At 43.3% G+C, this 12,870-nt stretch overlaps 1 protein-coding gene across 1 annotated transcript in view; it reads left to right on the top strand.

Moving 5' to 3' along the window:
* Positions 1-12,870, top strand: part of Peli2 (pellino E3 ubiquitin protein ligase family member 2) — a 153,468-nt gene that overhangs the window by 43,290 nt on the left and 97,308 nt on the right. Inside the window, exon 2 of the mRNA XM_052733406.1 lies at positions 5,238-5,367. Coding sequence (XP_052589366.1) covers positions 5,238-5,367 — 130 coding nt within the window. The remainder of the gene's footprint in view (positions 1-5,237; positions 5,368-12,870) is intronic.

The following is a 12,870-nucleotide window of genomic DNA, read 5'->3' as shown; positions in this document are numbered from 1 at the left end:
TTGCCTGATACATTTTGGAAAAAAAAATGGGTGTGTATATGTCTCACATTGAATACTTTTTGAATAGCTTCTTGGAGCAGGGACTATTGCCAACAAGAACTTGAGACTTGAAAATCTTCTAATGCCAAAGCTGGGACACTTCTTCCCTGAGTGAACCGATGTTTACAGGGCTGGAGAAAGTTACCTTCAGAGGGAATTGATGTTATGGTGATGCCATAATTATTGTTCTGGCTAAAATCCAATTCTGCTACTCATTTTATAAGACTCCAGTGTACAGCACTGCTTGTGCATGGAGAAAGAAACAGCGTGTCTCTGGGCTGTACAGTTCATTAGGATGGGAGACGTCCAGACATCAGTACGCTAACTTAAATAATAAAGGGGTTGAGACTGTAATTGTTTGCGGCCAGTGCCAGGCACTAGTGGTTTGCATGCATTTTCTTGCAGTCGCAGCAATACATTCCATGTGTGAGTCAGTGGGGGCTGCCGCAACACAGGTGCCACATCGCAGGGGTTTGTCAGGGCCGGTGCCTTGCCTGCCAGCCTCTCATTGTTAGGGTCACATCCTGTTCCTCTTCAGTTACAGTAGCTGCTTGTGATTTATTGGTGAAAGTGACAGGTGTTACTTTGAAAGGCAGGCAGAGCCTTCAGTCTGTAATGAAAACCCCGGCTGTCTCTGGAGCATGACCGTTGGGTGCTGACGATGCGTCGGTTGCTGGAGCCCACAGCCTTCATTCCACACCGATGCCGCTGTAAGAGCTCATTGCCTTTGTGATGTCTCCAAGGTGGGAACTCCTGGCACCCTTCTGTCAGCGTTCGTTTTTCCTAAGGATTTCTTTTATTTATCTGTTTTTTTTTTTTGACAGGTGAAGTTTTAGGTGGCAAGTGTTCTTTTGAGATGGTGTCATTGGCGTTTTATGTCAGGAAATGCCTTGGACTGCTGCCTTGTCATTGCTGTCGCCGGGAAAGCACACAGTGTGGAGTTGGGCAGGACTGGCCGTGGCATTGGGTTCTGCCTGACCTTTCCTACCTGTTAAGTCTGTGTTTTTCCCACTTTGAGCTTTTTCTTAGTCTAAGAGCACTACCCCCATTTCAGAGTTTCTTGGCAGAAAACAAGAAATGATATTCATGGACATTAGTATCCGAACTCCATATTGTAAATCAAGGGAATCCCTTTAATTCTTGGGCAGAATTTTTTCCCCCACAGGATTTTATCTTTTGCAAATTCCAAATATGTTTAAAAACTCTTCCAAACTTGTCTTTGTAATAATCACTCATCAACTAAATAAATGGATGTTTAAAAACATCCTCATTGTTTTTAAAATGTGAAACGTGATAAGCACCTTGTAGGCTCAAATTGGAGCACCCCATTCAGCAGCTGAAGTGGATGATGAGTCAGCAGCACCTGGACATTTTATTTCTATAGATTTCACTGTGGAAGGCTTGCTAGGCAGAGGACGTTCTGACCTCCTTTTGTGAGCAGTGCCTTTTTGCCTCTATAAGCAGAATTGTACCTTTCTGCCCAGGCCTACTGTACCAAAGATGCTCTGCTAGCTCAACTGGCAGGGAAGCTTTCAGTCTCTGGTGCACTGTGCCGGGTGCCTCAATTTCCCAGAACCCACAGTTGTCTAGGGGATAGTGAGACCAGATGGGGAGGGAGAGGGGAGGAGAGCTGGTGATGGCTGTCAGGTGGTTTTAAGCCTAGTTCTAGGCTTGAAATTGATTGGGCATCAACATAAAGGCTGTGACGCAGAGAGAGCAAACGATTCTACTAGTGCTTCAGCAGCATCTGAGGCTGCCCAGGGTCCTCAGCATCCCAGGCAGAAGCCACACAGCTTCTTCACACCAGGCCTGGGAGGTGTCAGACTGTCACCTCTTCTACATCTTGCTGGCAAATGGGTCCTAAGTCAGGAAAGTCAAACCACACTTAGGGAAGGGGAAATTAGACTTCATTTCTCAGTGGGGCAGTGAGGGGGGATTTGTGACCCACCAGACCATGTTCCTTGACAGGGGAGCCTCCGAGAGACCTTGGAAAGGGTGGAGGGACGTTGGGTATTCATAGTGATGACCAAGTGCACTTTTCCATTTGAGACAGAAGTCGATGATCGTAGGCTGAAGGGGTCAGCATATGATGGGTCTGGGAAACTGTTGTGAAGATGGGTGCAGAGTGCTTTCTTAGAATTCTGCTGCTCAGAGGGCAGGGAGGCCTAGGGTTGGAGGCATTGGCTCATTTTGTATTGCTTATGAAACAGTGAGGTCACTAGTGGGCTGTGCTATTCTGGATCTGGTCGTGCCTTTTTATTCTCATGCCCCATTGACCTGCTTAGACACTCGAGGAGGTCTGTTCTGTCTTTGTGATGGAAGGCTTAAAGCCTGAGATCAAGGTGTGGACAGGGCTGCATCCCTCTGATGACTCTAGGAGAGATCTTTCCTTGTTTCTTCCAGCTCTAGGTGGCTCTAAGCATTCCTTAGAGTGTGCTTGTATGACTCTGGGCTCCCCATCAGTCTTGACATGGCCTCTCTCCCTGTTCCTGGGTGCCTCTTAAAGATGCTTGTCGTTAGAGTAGGTCCCACCAACAGTTCTAGACGACTTCATCTTGAGAGCCTTTGCCTTTTTCTGAAAGGACCACACACAGGGTTCAGGATGTGTTCATATCTTTTTGGAGAGGGGATACCATCCATCTTCTGCCTGCCCCCTCTGGTGAAGATGTGCTCTCCACCGATCATTTCCACCAATCATAGTAGTCCATCCTGCATCTTGCACCCCACATGATTACTTCCTGTGTCCTGTCACAGTAACTGAGCAAACCCTACCAGACTTCCTCGTCTCCTTAGGATAAGAAACCAGCGTGCTTGTCCTGAGTGCCCCACTCTTGTAATCTCATCCCTTTCCATGGCGTCCACTCTTCTGGAACTTAGAACTTGGAGCTCCCTTAGTCCTCCGTGCTCTGTGTGTGCTCCATGTTCAGTCTTCCGGCTTGGATTCCAGACCACTCCAGAGTGTCTTTCCCTAGTGCCTCTTGTCCCGTGTGTTCACCACACTGTTGTATGGTTCGCTCCTCCAGATAGAAGGCTCTGGAGGCAGGAAACTGATTGTCATCACTACAGCTCTAGTACTGGGCACTATAAATATTGAATGAATGGCTTGGGAGCTTAAACTGATTAGAAACTGGTCTCATCTTTATCATTGCTTTCCCACCACTATTTTGTTTCCAATAGGATTTTTCACTTGTCATCATCGTGATACATTAAGTAGGCAATCTGTCCACACACTGGTTTATTTGTTTAACCTACACTATCTGTTCATCTGTGCACGGACACAGGCAATTTAAATGAAATTCTTTCTGCATGGGTTGGCATTTCTGACTCCTCTTTTTGCTGGATATAGCTTTGAGGCTGTAAGAAAGAATCTCATGAATAAGGGTTAGAGTACATCCGAACCAACAAAAGCCCTTATGAATTCTGTTTCCCTCACTTTTTGCTTCAGTCAGAATGCGACATTCCCACAGCTCTGTGTTTATGTGGCTTAGGCCACCCACAGAAAACAGTTAGTTGTCCCTTGTCCCAATTTTATGTGTGCTAGGATGAGGAGGATGGTTGACCAGATTGGACCAGATGTAAGGTGGAGAGGGACGGGGAAGATGTCCGCAATACCATCTTCCCCAAACAGGGAGTGGTGCTGAGTTTCACCTGTGAGGGCAGGGGCAGACTTGGGAGAAGGGAATGCAGTTAGGAGCAGAGCGCTGCACTGAGCCTGTGGCCCGCTTCCCAGGCTGGGTCCCCTCCCCCTCACTGGGAGTGGGGGGGTGAGGGAAGGGTGGAATAGGAACCTTGACAGAACCTGTAGTCTGTCAGGTCCACAGCAGGGAAAACTCTCCTCCTGGTTGTTTGTGTCGTGGCTCTAATTGGTTCAGATGTTTCCTTGAATATAGACTGCCGGCCCTGAGTTAAGTGGTGTCAGAATGTCCAAAAGTGAGTTTGTGATGGTGGTTTACTCATGAGTGCTTGAGAGCAGTGATTGCAGATTTGTGGAAACTGAATTTTTCTGATCTTGCCTCAGGGAAAAAAACAGTTCTAAAACTTGAAACAAATTATTTCTTCAGTCTAGAAACATCTTTAGGTGGCTGGTTCCTTTTTGATGGAATGGAAACAGATTACAAGCACAGTACAAATAACTTCTGTGGTAATAGAAACCATTGTCTGATAGAGCTGTTGACTCAGCTCTTAAACATACAGCCAGACCCCTTTGTTCCAACTTGTGCAGTTCCCAGGGGCCTCCCTGTCCCACTGCACACCTCTCTTCTCTGCCCAGAGGGAGAAATGGGGGAAGCCATCGGGCTGCTGGATAAGGCAGCGCAGGGACAGGCCACCAGACCTGTGGCTGGCCCTTCTTGGTGTTCTCAGAGGACCTGTGAGCAGCTGTGTTTATCTGAGTAAATTTATATGACTCCCTTTTATTCCTCTCAGGGAGGGTCTCCATGTCGCCAGCCCAGAGTCTCAGTCAAATCCACATGGCAACATGGGATGCCGGTTACAGCATTTGGAGCTCAGTAAATCTGTGGTTAGCACATGCAGTTGAAACCAATCTGTCAGTTGTAGTCCTGAATTTCTTTAAACTCTGTCATTAGCTAAATGTAAGAAATCTACCTCAGGACTTGTTTACTTGCCAAGTTTTCTGAGAGTGGGCTAAAACCCATGTATAATTTGTACAAGCTGTTTTTTCTGTTAACCTAGCAGTATAGGGTTCAAACAAATGAGAATGCATATAGGATTCAAAACTTTCAAGAAAGTAAGTAATTAAATTCGGTCTTTTTGCGAATAAAGATCTTAAAGAAAGCATTAACATGATTTGAGAGTGAGAGATGTTTCAATTAGCATACTCTTTCCTAACTAGTTCACTTAAAATATTTCGCAAGTGTTTTCCCAAGGTCTGTTAGAATGGTACTAGCTGAATCGAGCCAACACTCAGATGGCCTCTGCAAAATACTCATTTGTCTCTTCCGAAAAAGATTTGAAGAGTCTGTCTTTATAGAATAGGAAACCTATAATTACTTGTACATCACTTGTAAATGAAGTCTCTGGAAGGGATTGGGATTTTATTACAGCCGAAGTCTACTTGCGGCGCTTTCCCTCTGTGGGGGCTCAGTGAGCAGCTTCCTGACCACTGCTCCTGGCCTCTCCTGCTAACACTGACACTCCGAAGGCTGACAGACAACTGAGTGCTTGTGTCCCTGTTTTAGGTACAATGGTGCCTTGCCCAGTGGTGACAGAGGCAGGAGGAAAAGCAGATTCGCCCTCTATAAGCGGACCAAGGCCAACGGCGTCAAACCCAGCACAATCCACGTGGTCTCCACACCCCAGGCATCCAAGGTAGGTGGCTGTGGCGAATGGCAGTGTGCATGTTCCTTGTTGGCTGCTGTTTCCTCTGGTCTTGTTTTCAGGAGGACAGAGCTTCTCGGCCATGCGAGGCTGGAGAATGTTTGTAGAGTTGTGCTGTGCACTGTGAGATGTTGAGCAGCGCCCTTGACCTTGACCCAGGAGGTGCCCACAGCTTCTCTCTTCCCAACCCTCACTCTTGATGCTCAAGCTTATCTGGAGACATTTCAGGACATTTCAGGCGACCTCTGAAGTTGATGCACTGTTTTAGGAAACAAGGCTGCTAGTGTTCATCAGATTACAGTGGTGTTTGAAAGCTACATGATGCTTTTTATCTTAAGGAATTTTTGTATTAAATCTGGGTATAAGCTTCACAAAGATCTGCTATTTCCTTCTGTCATTGAGTGCAGCATGTTTTCACACTGTTGATACGTTACTTGGAATTGAATTTGCATGACTAATATACACAGGTCTAAGTGATACGTATGGGATGTTCACTGTTCTTATTTCTTCTCAATGAGTTTGTGGTGGTTTGAATAAGAATGACCCCGTTAGGCTCATGTATTTAAATGCTTGGTCCAATGTTGGGGAACTACTTGGGAAAGATTAGGAGGTATGGCCTTACTGGAGAAGGTATGTCACTGGGGGATGGGCTTTGAGGCCCAATCTTTATCTGTCTATGCTTGCTGCCTGTGGATCAGGATATAAAGCACTCAGCTACTGATCCACTGCCATGCCTGTCTGCTTCCTGCAGTGATGATCATGGACTAACTCTCTAAAACTGTAAGCAAGCCCCCAGTTACATTTTTATAAGAGTCGCCTTGGTCATGTTTCTTCACAATAAAACAGTAAGGCAAAGTTTGAAGTAAATAAAATGTTAAATTAAAAGAAAAGAATTAAGTCATGTGTTCTCTGATGTATAAGCAAGAGAAAAATCTGCGTTTCCAATCTAGTTGTCAATATAAGTTATTACTTTGACAGATTTTTACATATTACACTTATGACAAGATTTCATTCAATAAAATCAATTCTTTGCTATATAACAGTTGCCTTCTTGATAAAATATTAATGTATGATGTTTTTTATGGGTTTACTGGGTGTGTTTGTGATTACGGCTTTGAACAACCTGGGCCAATCAAGTATTGATTATGTTTTTACTGGACACCGGTCTTCAGAGAACATGATGCTTCTTTGGAATCAAGTGTGGCATATACTTGGCATTAACTGTGATCAGCCTGTGAACCCTTTGGTATTAGGAAGCCCTGGAGCCGTGCCGTCGAGAGAATATCATAGAATAGACCAGCTCACATGGTCTGCTAATAATGATGTGAGTGGAAAGGGAAACATCAAGTAACAGAGATAGGAAAGATTACTGGTGAATGGGAATGTTTGGGCTACAGAAAGAAACAATGTTGGAAGAGGAAATGATTTTTTATAAGTAAATATAGCTTTACCAAGAGCAGAAGAAAGGAAGAGAGAGAGAGAGAGAGAGAGAGAGAGAGAGAGAGAGAGAGAGAGAGAGAGAGAGAGAGAGAGAACCAACAAGTCCTTGGGAGGTCAGGGACACTAGGAACATTTTATAGTCTGTATTAGTTACTTTTTTCTCTGACAAGTCAACTTACTCTGGCTCACTTTCAGGAGATACCAGTTTATGGTGGCCGTGATGGCAAGTGGCCAGGTGACTCAGTCCCTGGTGGCTAGATTTTACAGTGTACCCTTTTGACTTTATGGTGAATCAGGAAGCAAGAGAGGAGACTGGAAACCAGGCTGAGAGCAGTATCCTACAATGACTGCCTCCAGCAGCCCAAGCATCCACGCCTCCCTCCCAAGGCCATGCAGCCTCCCTAAACAGCGCCATCTGCTGGGGATGACACACATGAGCCGGTGCAGGACACATCAAAGTACAGATGCGTGAGAGCACGTGACAAGTGCGAAAACTACTCCTGTAGTATAAATATGGTCCTTTTAATTCTGTGTGGCCATTGACATTTATCTTCCTTTCCTCCTTTTGACTTTGTACTGTTCATTTCCTTTCTAAATCAGGAATTTCACGTTAATAGGGTGGCCGACAAAAGCTACAGAAAGCTGCGGCTGTAGCTTGGTAATAGAGTACTTGCCTAGCATGTACAGGGTCCTGAGTCTGGTCCCTAGCATCTCTCTCTCTGTCCCTCTGTCTCTGTCTGTCTCTCTCCCTCTCTCCCTCTCCCCCCTCCCCCCCTTTCTCACTTTGATGGCCCAGGCTCATTCTGTGATGAAATGTAATAATTGTAGTTGTGGGGTATGTGGGGCTCAGCAGCTCTTCTTATCCTTTCCTCCGTTCCTCCTGCCAATTTTAGCTTTTATTGTTTTACCTATGTGCTTAGATTTTGCTTCAAGATATTTAAGTCATGTATCTTAGTAGTTGTCCAAGTCTGTGTTTAAACATATTACCCACAATGCTGAGAATTGGGCACATCGGGTCTTGACCCTCTGTGTGATTTCCCTCTGTGGAAAAAAATATTTTTCTTAGCACCTCAGAATATTCATTTGCAAGCTAAGCGAATTGACAATAAGCAGGAGCCGTAATGTGCTTTGGTTGTGAGCAAATTCTGACTAAAAATAAATAGGAAGGGCAGAAGTAGACAAGTCAGGGTAGAGAGGGTGGAGGAACCAGACTCAGGAAAAAGCTGAGCACCGCAGTGTTGAGAGAGAGGAGGACGTGTGTCCTAAGGGAAGTCATTCACGTGGCCGCTCCTTCACTGTGCGGTTGTCTCCACCAAAGATTTGTGTTTTCAGAAGAGAATCTGGCAGCTGAGCCTGACTCACCATGGCCAATGAAGATGGAGAAACCAGGGACCCTTGTGTGTGTGTGTGTGTGTGTGTGTGTGTGTGTGTGTGTGTGTGTGTGTGTGTATGTGTGTGTGTGTGTGTTGGGGGTAGCTAACCACTGGTATATGTGGCCTTACTCTTTTGTTCCACTGCCTCAAAAGGCCTTGTATCTAGTAAATACAGAGTATTGTTGTATTGTGAAGAGGGACTGAATCTGTTTGCCACCATCTAGGGACCTGGACCTCAGTCACAAGCTCTGCCCTTCTGGGGCCTCTCAGATGTACACCCATGTCTGTGTGGCCATGCCATTCTTGCTGCTTCTGAGTTCCATTCAGCCATGAATAGAGTTTCTTCACACTTACGTATTTAACTGAATCTATAAACCAATAGGCTTTGGGGGACAGGCAGTGCTGGGGAGCCGAACTCTCAACTCCTAATGCACCCGATTATTAGTTCCATCTCTGATAGGCTGTGGCATTAGACATGACATTCATTCTGTTCCTGTCTTCTCTGATGTTACTGGGTTACCTTGTCCCTGGTCCCTGCTGCCCACTCTGACCTATGGTTTACTCTTTGTGCAGCTCAGTGACCCGGTGTCTGGCCAGTCTCTCCCCCAACACCTTTGTCCTTGTTTCTCCTCTCTGCCTCTGTTTGGGGGCAGAACAAAGACGTCCCATTGCCAATGGTAAACAGTGGGAGACAGGGCCTCCTAGTCACCCATGAGTGCCAGCGTCTATGCGGGAGGCAGATTCTGATGGCACACCTGTGCTATTGCTCTGTAATCCCTATTTGCATAACCTTTATTTGTGTACATATTTGCTCTTCGAATAATACAGGTTTTCTCTGATGATATAATGTGCTTATAAAGTGTCAGTGTCACAAGTCCTGCTTCACTTCTGACAGATCTGTTACATAGGCATAAAGCCTCATAATTCATTCACCCATTCATTTATTCAGCAAATATTTATCCAGCACCTTCCACACCCAGGCACCATGCCAGGTATTGGATAGACTGCCTCGAACAAACACATCAGCATGGAGCTAATCGGGCAGTGTAGGTAAACAATGGAGACTTACTTGAATACATATGCAACTGTGCATTGTAGGAAGTGCTGTGAGGAAAAAGGCAGAAATGTGGACCAGGGAGGCAGGGGAGGGTCTCTGAAAAGGGGCATATAAGCTGCAGGCTGAACTAGGAAATGTTGGGGGTGGAGCTGACCAGGGGAGCAAAGAGATCAGGGCCTCGCTGGAGGTTCTGACCTTTTCTGAACGGGAAACTTTGGGGAGTGTTAAGCTGAGAGAATGGCATGATACAACGGAGACTTTCCTTTTTATGATATGCAGAGACTAGTTACTATTATTCCACCAGTCAGGAGCGTGGTGGCCGTGATGGTGCCAGTATCTGATAAGGAGTATTTTTATTAACCACGTGCTGAATTTAGCAGCATTGCTATGGAAAACTCCATAGTTTTTCCCTTCTTAGATTATGTTTTACAGAAATCTCCTTTAGGGGATATTTTCACTTTCCAAAAGTAATTGGAAATCATTTTTCCTAGTGTATTTCACAGTGGAAAGTATTAGCAGTATTTGAATGATGGTTTAGAAAAAGATGAAGGCTCATTGATACACTGCGTGTCCAGGGCTGCTTAGTCTGTGTCTTTACCCTCTTTATGTTGCTGTGGGAAAGTACACAAGGCTGGGTACTTGATGAAGAGATTGTTTGTCTCAACTGTGCTGACGACTTTGAGGGTCTGGCTGTCATGGCATGGTGGAAATGGAGAAAATGAACAGGCCAACTGCTGTCAGGGCATGTACCGTCGAGGAAATGGATCAGCTAGGTTCTGAGCTATTCCTCTGAGCACTGGTTCTTCGGGGAGCTTAGCCAGTCTCTTGAGACCTTGCCTACTTTGTAAGATAATCACTCATCCCTTCTGAGGGTGGTACCTGTATGGCCTACCTCTCATAGATGTACCACCATTCAACATTGCTAGCACGTGAGCCTTTGGGGACAGACCACATCCAGACCACAGTGGTGTGTTTGAGTTGGTAGTGCTCTAGTTGTTGATGTAGTATTCAGAGTCTTCTGTATCACTCTTATGAATGTTACAGTAATTGTGGGAAGTAGTAAAACTAATGTAATTGTCAGTGTTAGCATCTTAGCCTGAGCTAATTCGTAGGATTTAGTGAGGGCCACTCTTGAAGCATGTGTCTGAAAAGCTTAGCTGGACTCTTCTGTGCCTCAGGAGAAGCACCAGTTTATCAGTGTCTGAAGACTGAGGTGTTTACCCAACCACCCCCACAGTTCCCCAGAGTTTTCTTGAGTGCAAACAGCAGGAAATATTAGGATTTATTTCGGAGAATTTTGCGGAGATAGACAGATAGAAAATAAAGGATAGCCTCGAGAGGGCCTGGAACCTATTCCAACGGCCCCGACTGTCTCTGTCCCAGGGTTTTTATAGAGACGCCAGGGGGTGGAGCAAAAGACCTCCTCCCCCAGCACAGCCAAATGCAGACCATCCCAGACACCTGCACTCAGGCTTGTGGTCCTAATCATCCTCTATGTGGACATGCTGGGTAAAGCCACGAGGAACCCGAGAACGGGCTCCCACAAGTCCCCCTTTCTTAATATTTAAAAAATAACTATTAATGGCTTACAGCAATCTCCGTAGCTGTTACACCTCCCAATATGGGAGTAGAGGATGATAAAGATGGCATTTCTCGTTTGAATTAGGTCCAAGGTGACTACAGCAGTCTTAGCTGCCTCAAGCCCTTTCTAAACCAAAAACTCTTAAGGCGACTACAAACTTAAAGAATTCCTTAGCTTCATCATTACCATTAACAGGTTAGCATAAATATTGCTATACATAGTCACAATTCTCTCAATCTTACAACTCAAAGCAAACTCTTAACAGAACCATTTGAATTAGCATATATGGTGCTATATATAGTTAACAGTTTTCTCCGTCTTACAACTTTTACTCAGTCATTTGAATCTTCTTGTTAACAGAACATAGGAAAAACTTCAATGTATTCACATCAAACTTAAATATTTCCTTAACTCCACAAAACCAGGGTGCACTAATATCAATAGGTTTCTGCAAACATAATTCAATCTCATAACTCCTCCTTTTCTTTATAATTTTTTAAACAAAATCTCAAACCTAGTTAGAAGAACCCAAACTTATACAATTCCTACAAACCCATATTGAAAAGCAATCTTCTCAATCTAACCATTAACACTTTGAAAACTTTTAGCAAAATATCCAAAAGCAGTGTCTTAATAAAATTCTTTACACACTTTAATAGTGTCTTAGTATACACCATTTGCAGTTCTTACTAACAAAACATGTCATTAATCCACTCAAAGAAAATATTTTTTAAATTAAACAGACTAAGGAGTATTAACTGTCCTTTTTATAATTTAAGCAAAATCTCAAGTCTAGTTATAAAACCCAAACTTCTGTTTAAACAGTTCCATTTGTAACACAAAACCAGTTCCATAAGTAATTCCATTTTTACATAAACAGTTCCACAAAACAATTCGTGAATCACCAGTTAATAAAGCATATATGCATACACAAAACTGCATCTTGATTCTAAGTAGAAATAAATTTCTTCATTTAAACAGTTCCATTTTTAACCCAATTCCAGAAAACAGTTCCTAGGTCATTACTATAAGTAAACTCAAAATTGTCCCATTGCAATGAAATCTCTATTGTTCATGTCATTTCTTAAGTCCCAAAATTCAAATGATAAATTCTGGTACTAGCCTTCCAAATATGAAGAAATCCATAACCAAAATCTTTTTGTAATTTTATCTCATTTTAAGTTCAAAAAGTTCAAACAAGAAATAAATTCTGGTATCAGGCTTTCACTTCAAAATATGAAGAGACGTTTTACAACCAAAACTTTTGACAATTTTCATTCAAACAAGCGTCTCTGCAACTTTTATTCTCAAGCCAGAGACCTTTTTAGTTATAGTAATATTTTAAACTGCACCATTTTTGCTGTTAACTCAGGTTTTTTGTGTTGCGTTGATTTTCCACGGATCTCAGCTGCGGATGCCTTGTGCTGGTTCTGGTGTCCGCCATTCTTAGCTTCTTAGCGGCTTCTGGAGCTTTGGAAAACTGCTCAGACTGCCTGCTTTGCAGTCTGCTAGGACACTAACTTCTGTATCTCAGGTTTTTTCACCATATACATTAAGCATAGATTCACACTTAACATTTACACTTTTTAAACTCACATATAACATTTTTTGCCTTGCAAAGCATTTAGACTCACATTCAACATTTACATTTTACAAATTCACATATAACGTATTAACATCTACTTATTTATACTCCTTAAGGAAACTATAGAACTACTTTAGCAAATATTTATTACTTCTTATGTACTTATTTAAACTTACATTTACAACTAGCATCTTTACTTATTACAAGCTTATTACTACATGTCTTAAGACTACATTAGATACTTCTTGCGAGCTTATATTCTTAAAGGAACTCTATAGATCTATTTCACAAACTTATACAGGGCTACTATTAGCATATATTTAACTTAGCAAACACCTAAAGATTTCCTAACACAGATCTAACAAGAGAATTTTTACAAACTCACATCTTATTTTCATCTTTTTCTATTTCTTACTCTTAATTATCACTATCTCTATTAGAAAGATTCTCTTAACTA

The sequence above is a fragment of the Peromyscus californicus genome, unplaced genomic scaffold, assembly GCF_007827085.1.
Source record: "Peromyscus californicus insignis strain IS unplaced genomic scaffold, ASM782708v3 Scaffold_12__1_contigs__length_115047231, whole genome shotgun sequence".
Taxonomy (NCBI): Eukaryota; Metazoa; Chordata; class Mammalia; order Rodentia; family Cricetidae; genus Peromyscus; species Peromyscus californicus.
The sequence above is the reverse complement of the archived record's forward strand: the minus strand, read 5'-3'. Positions and strand labels throughout refer to the sequence as shown.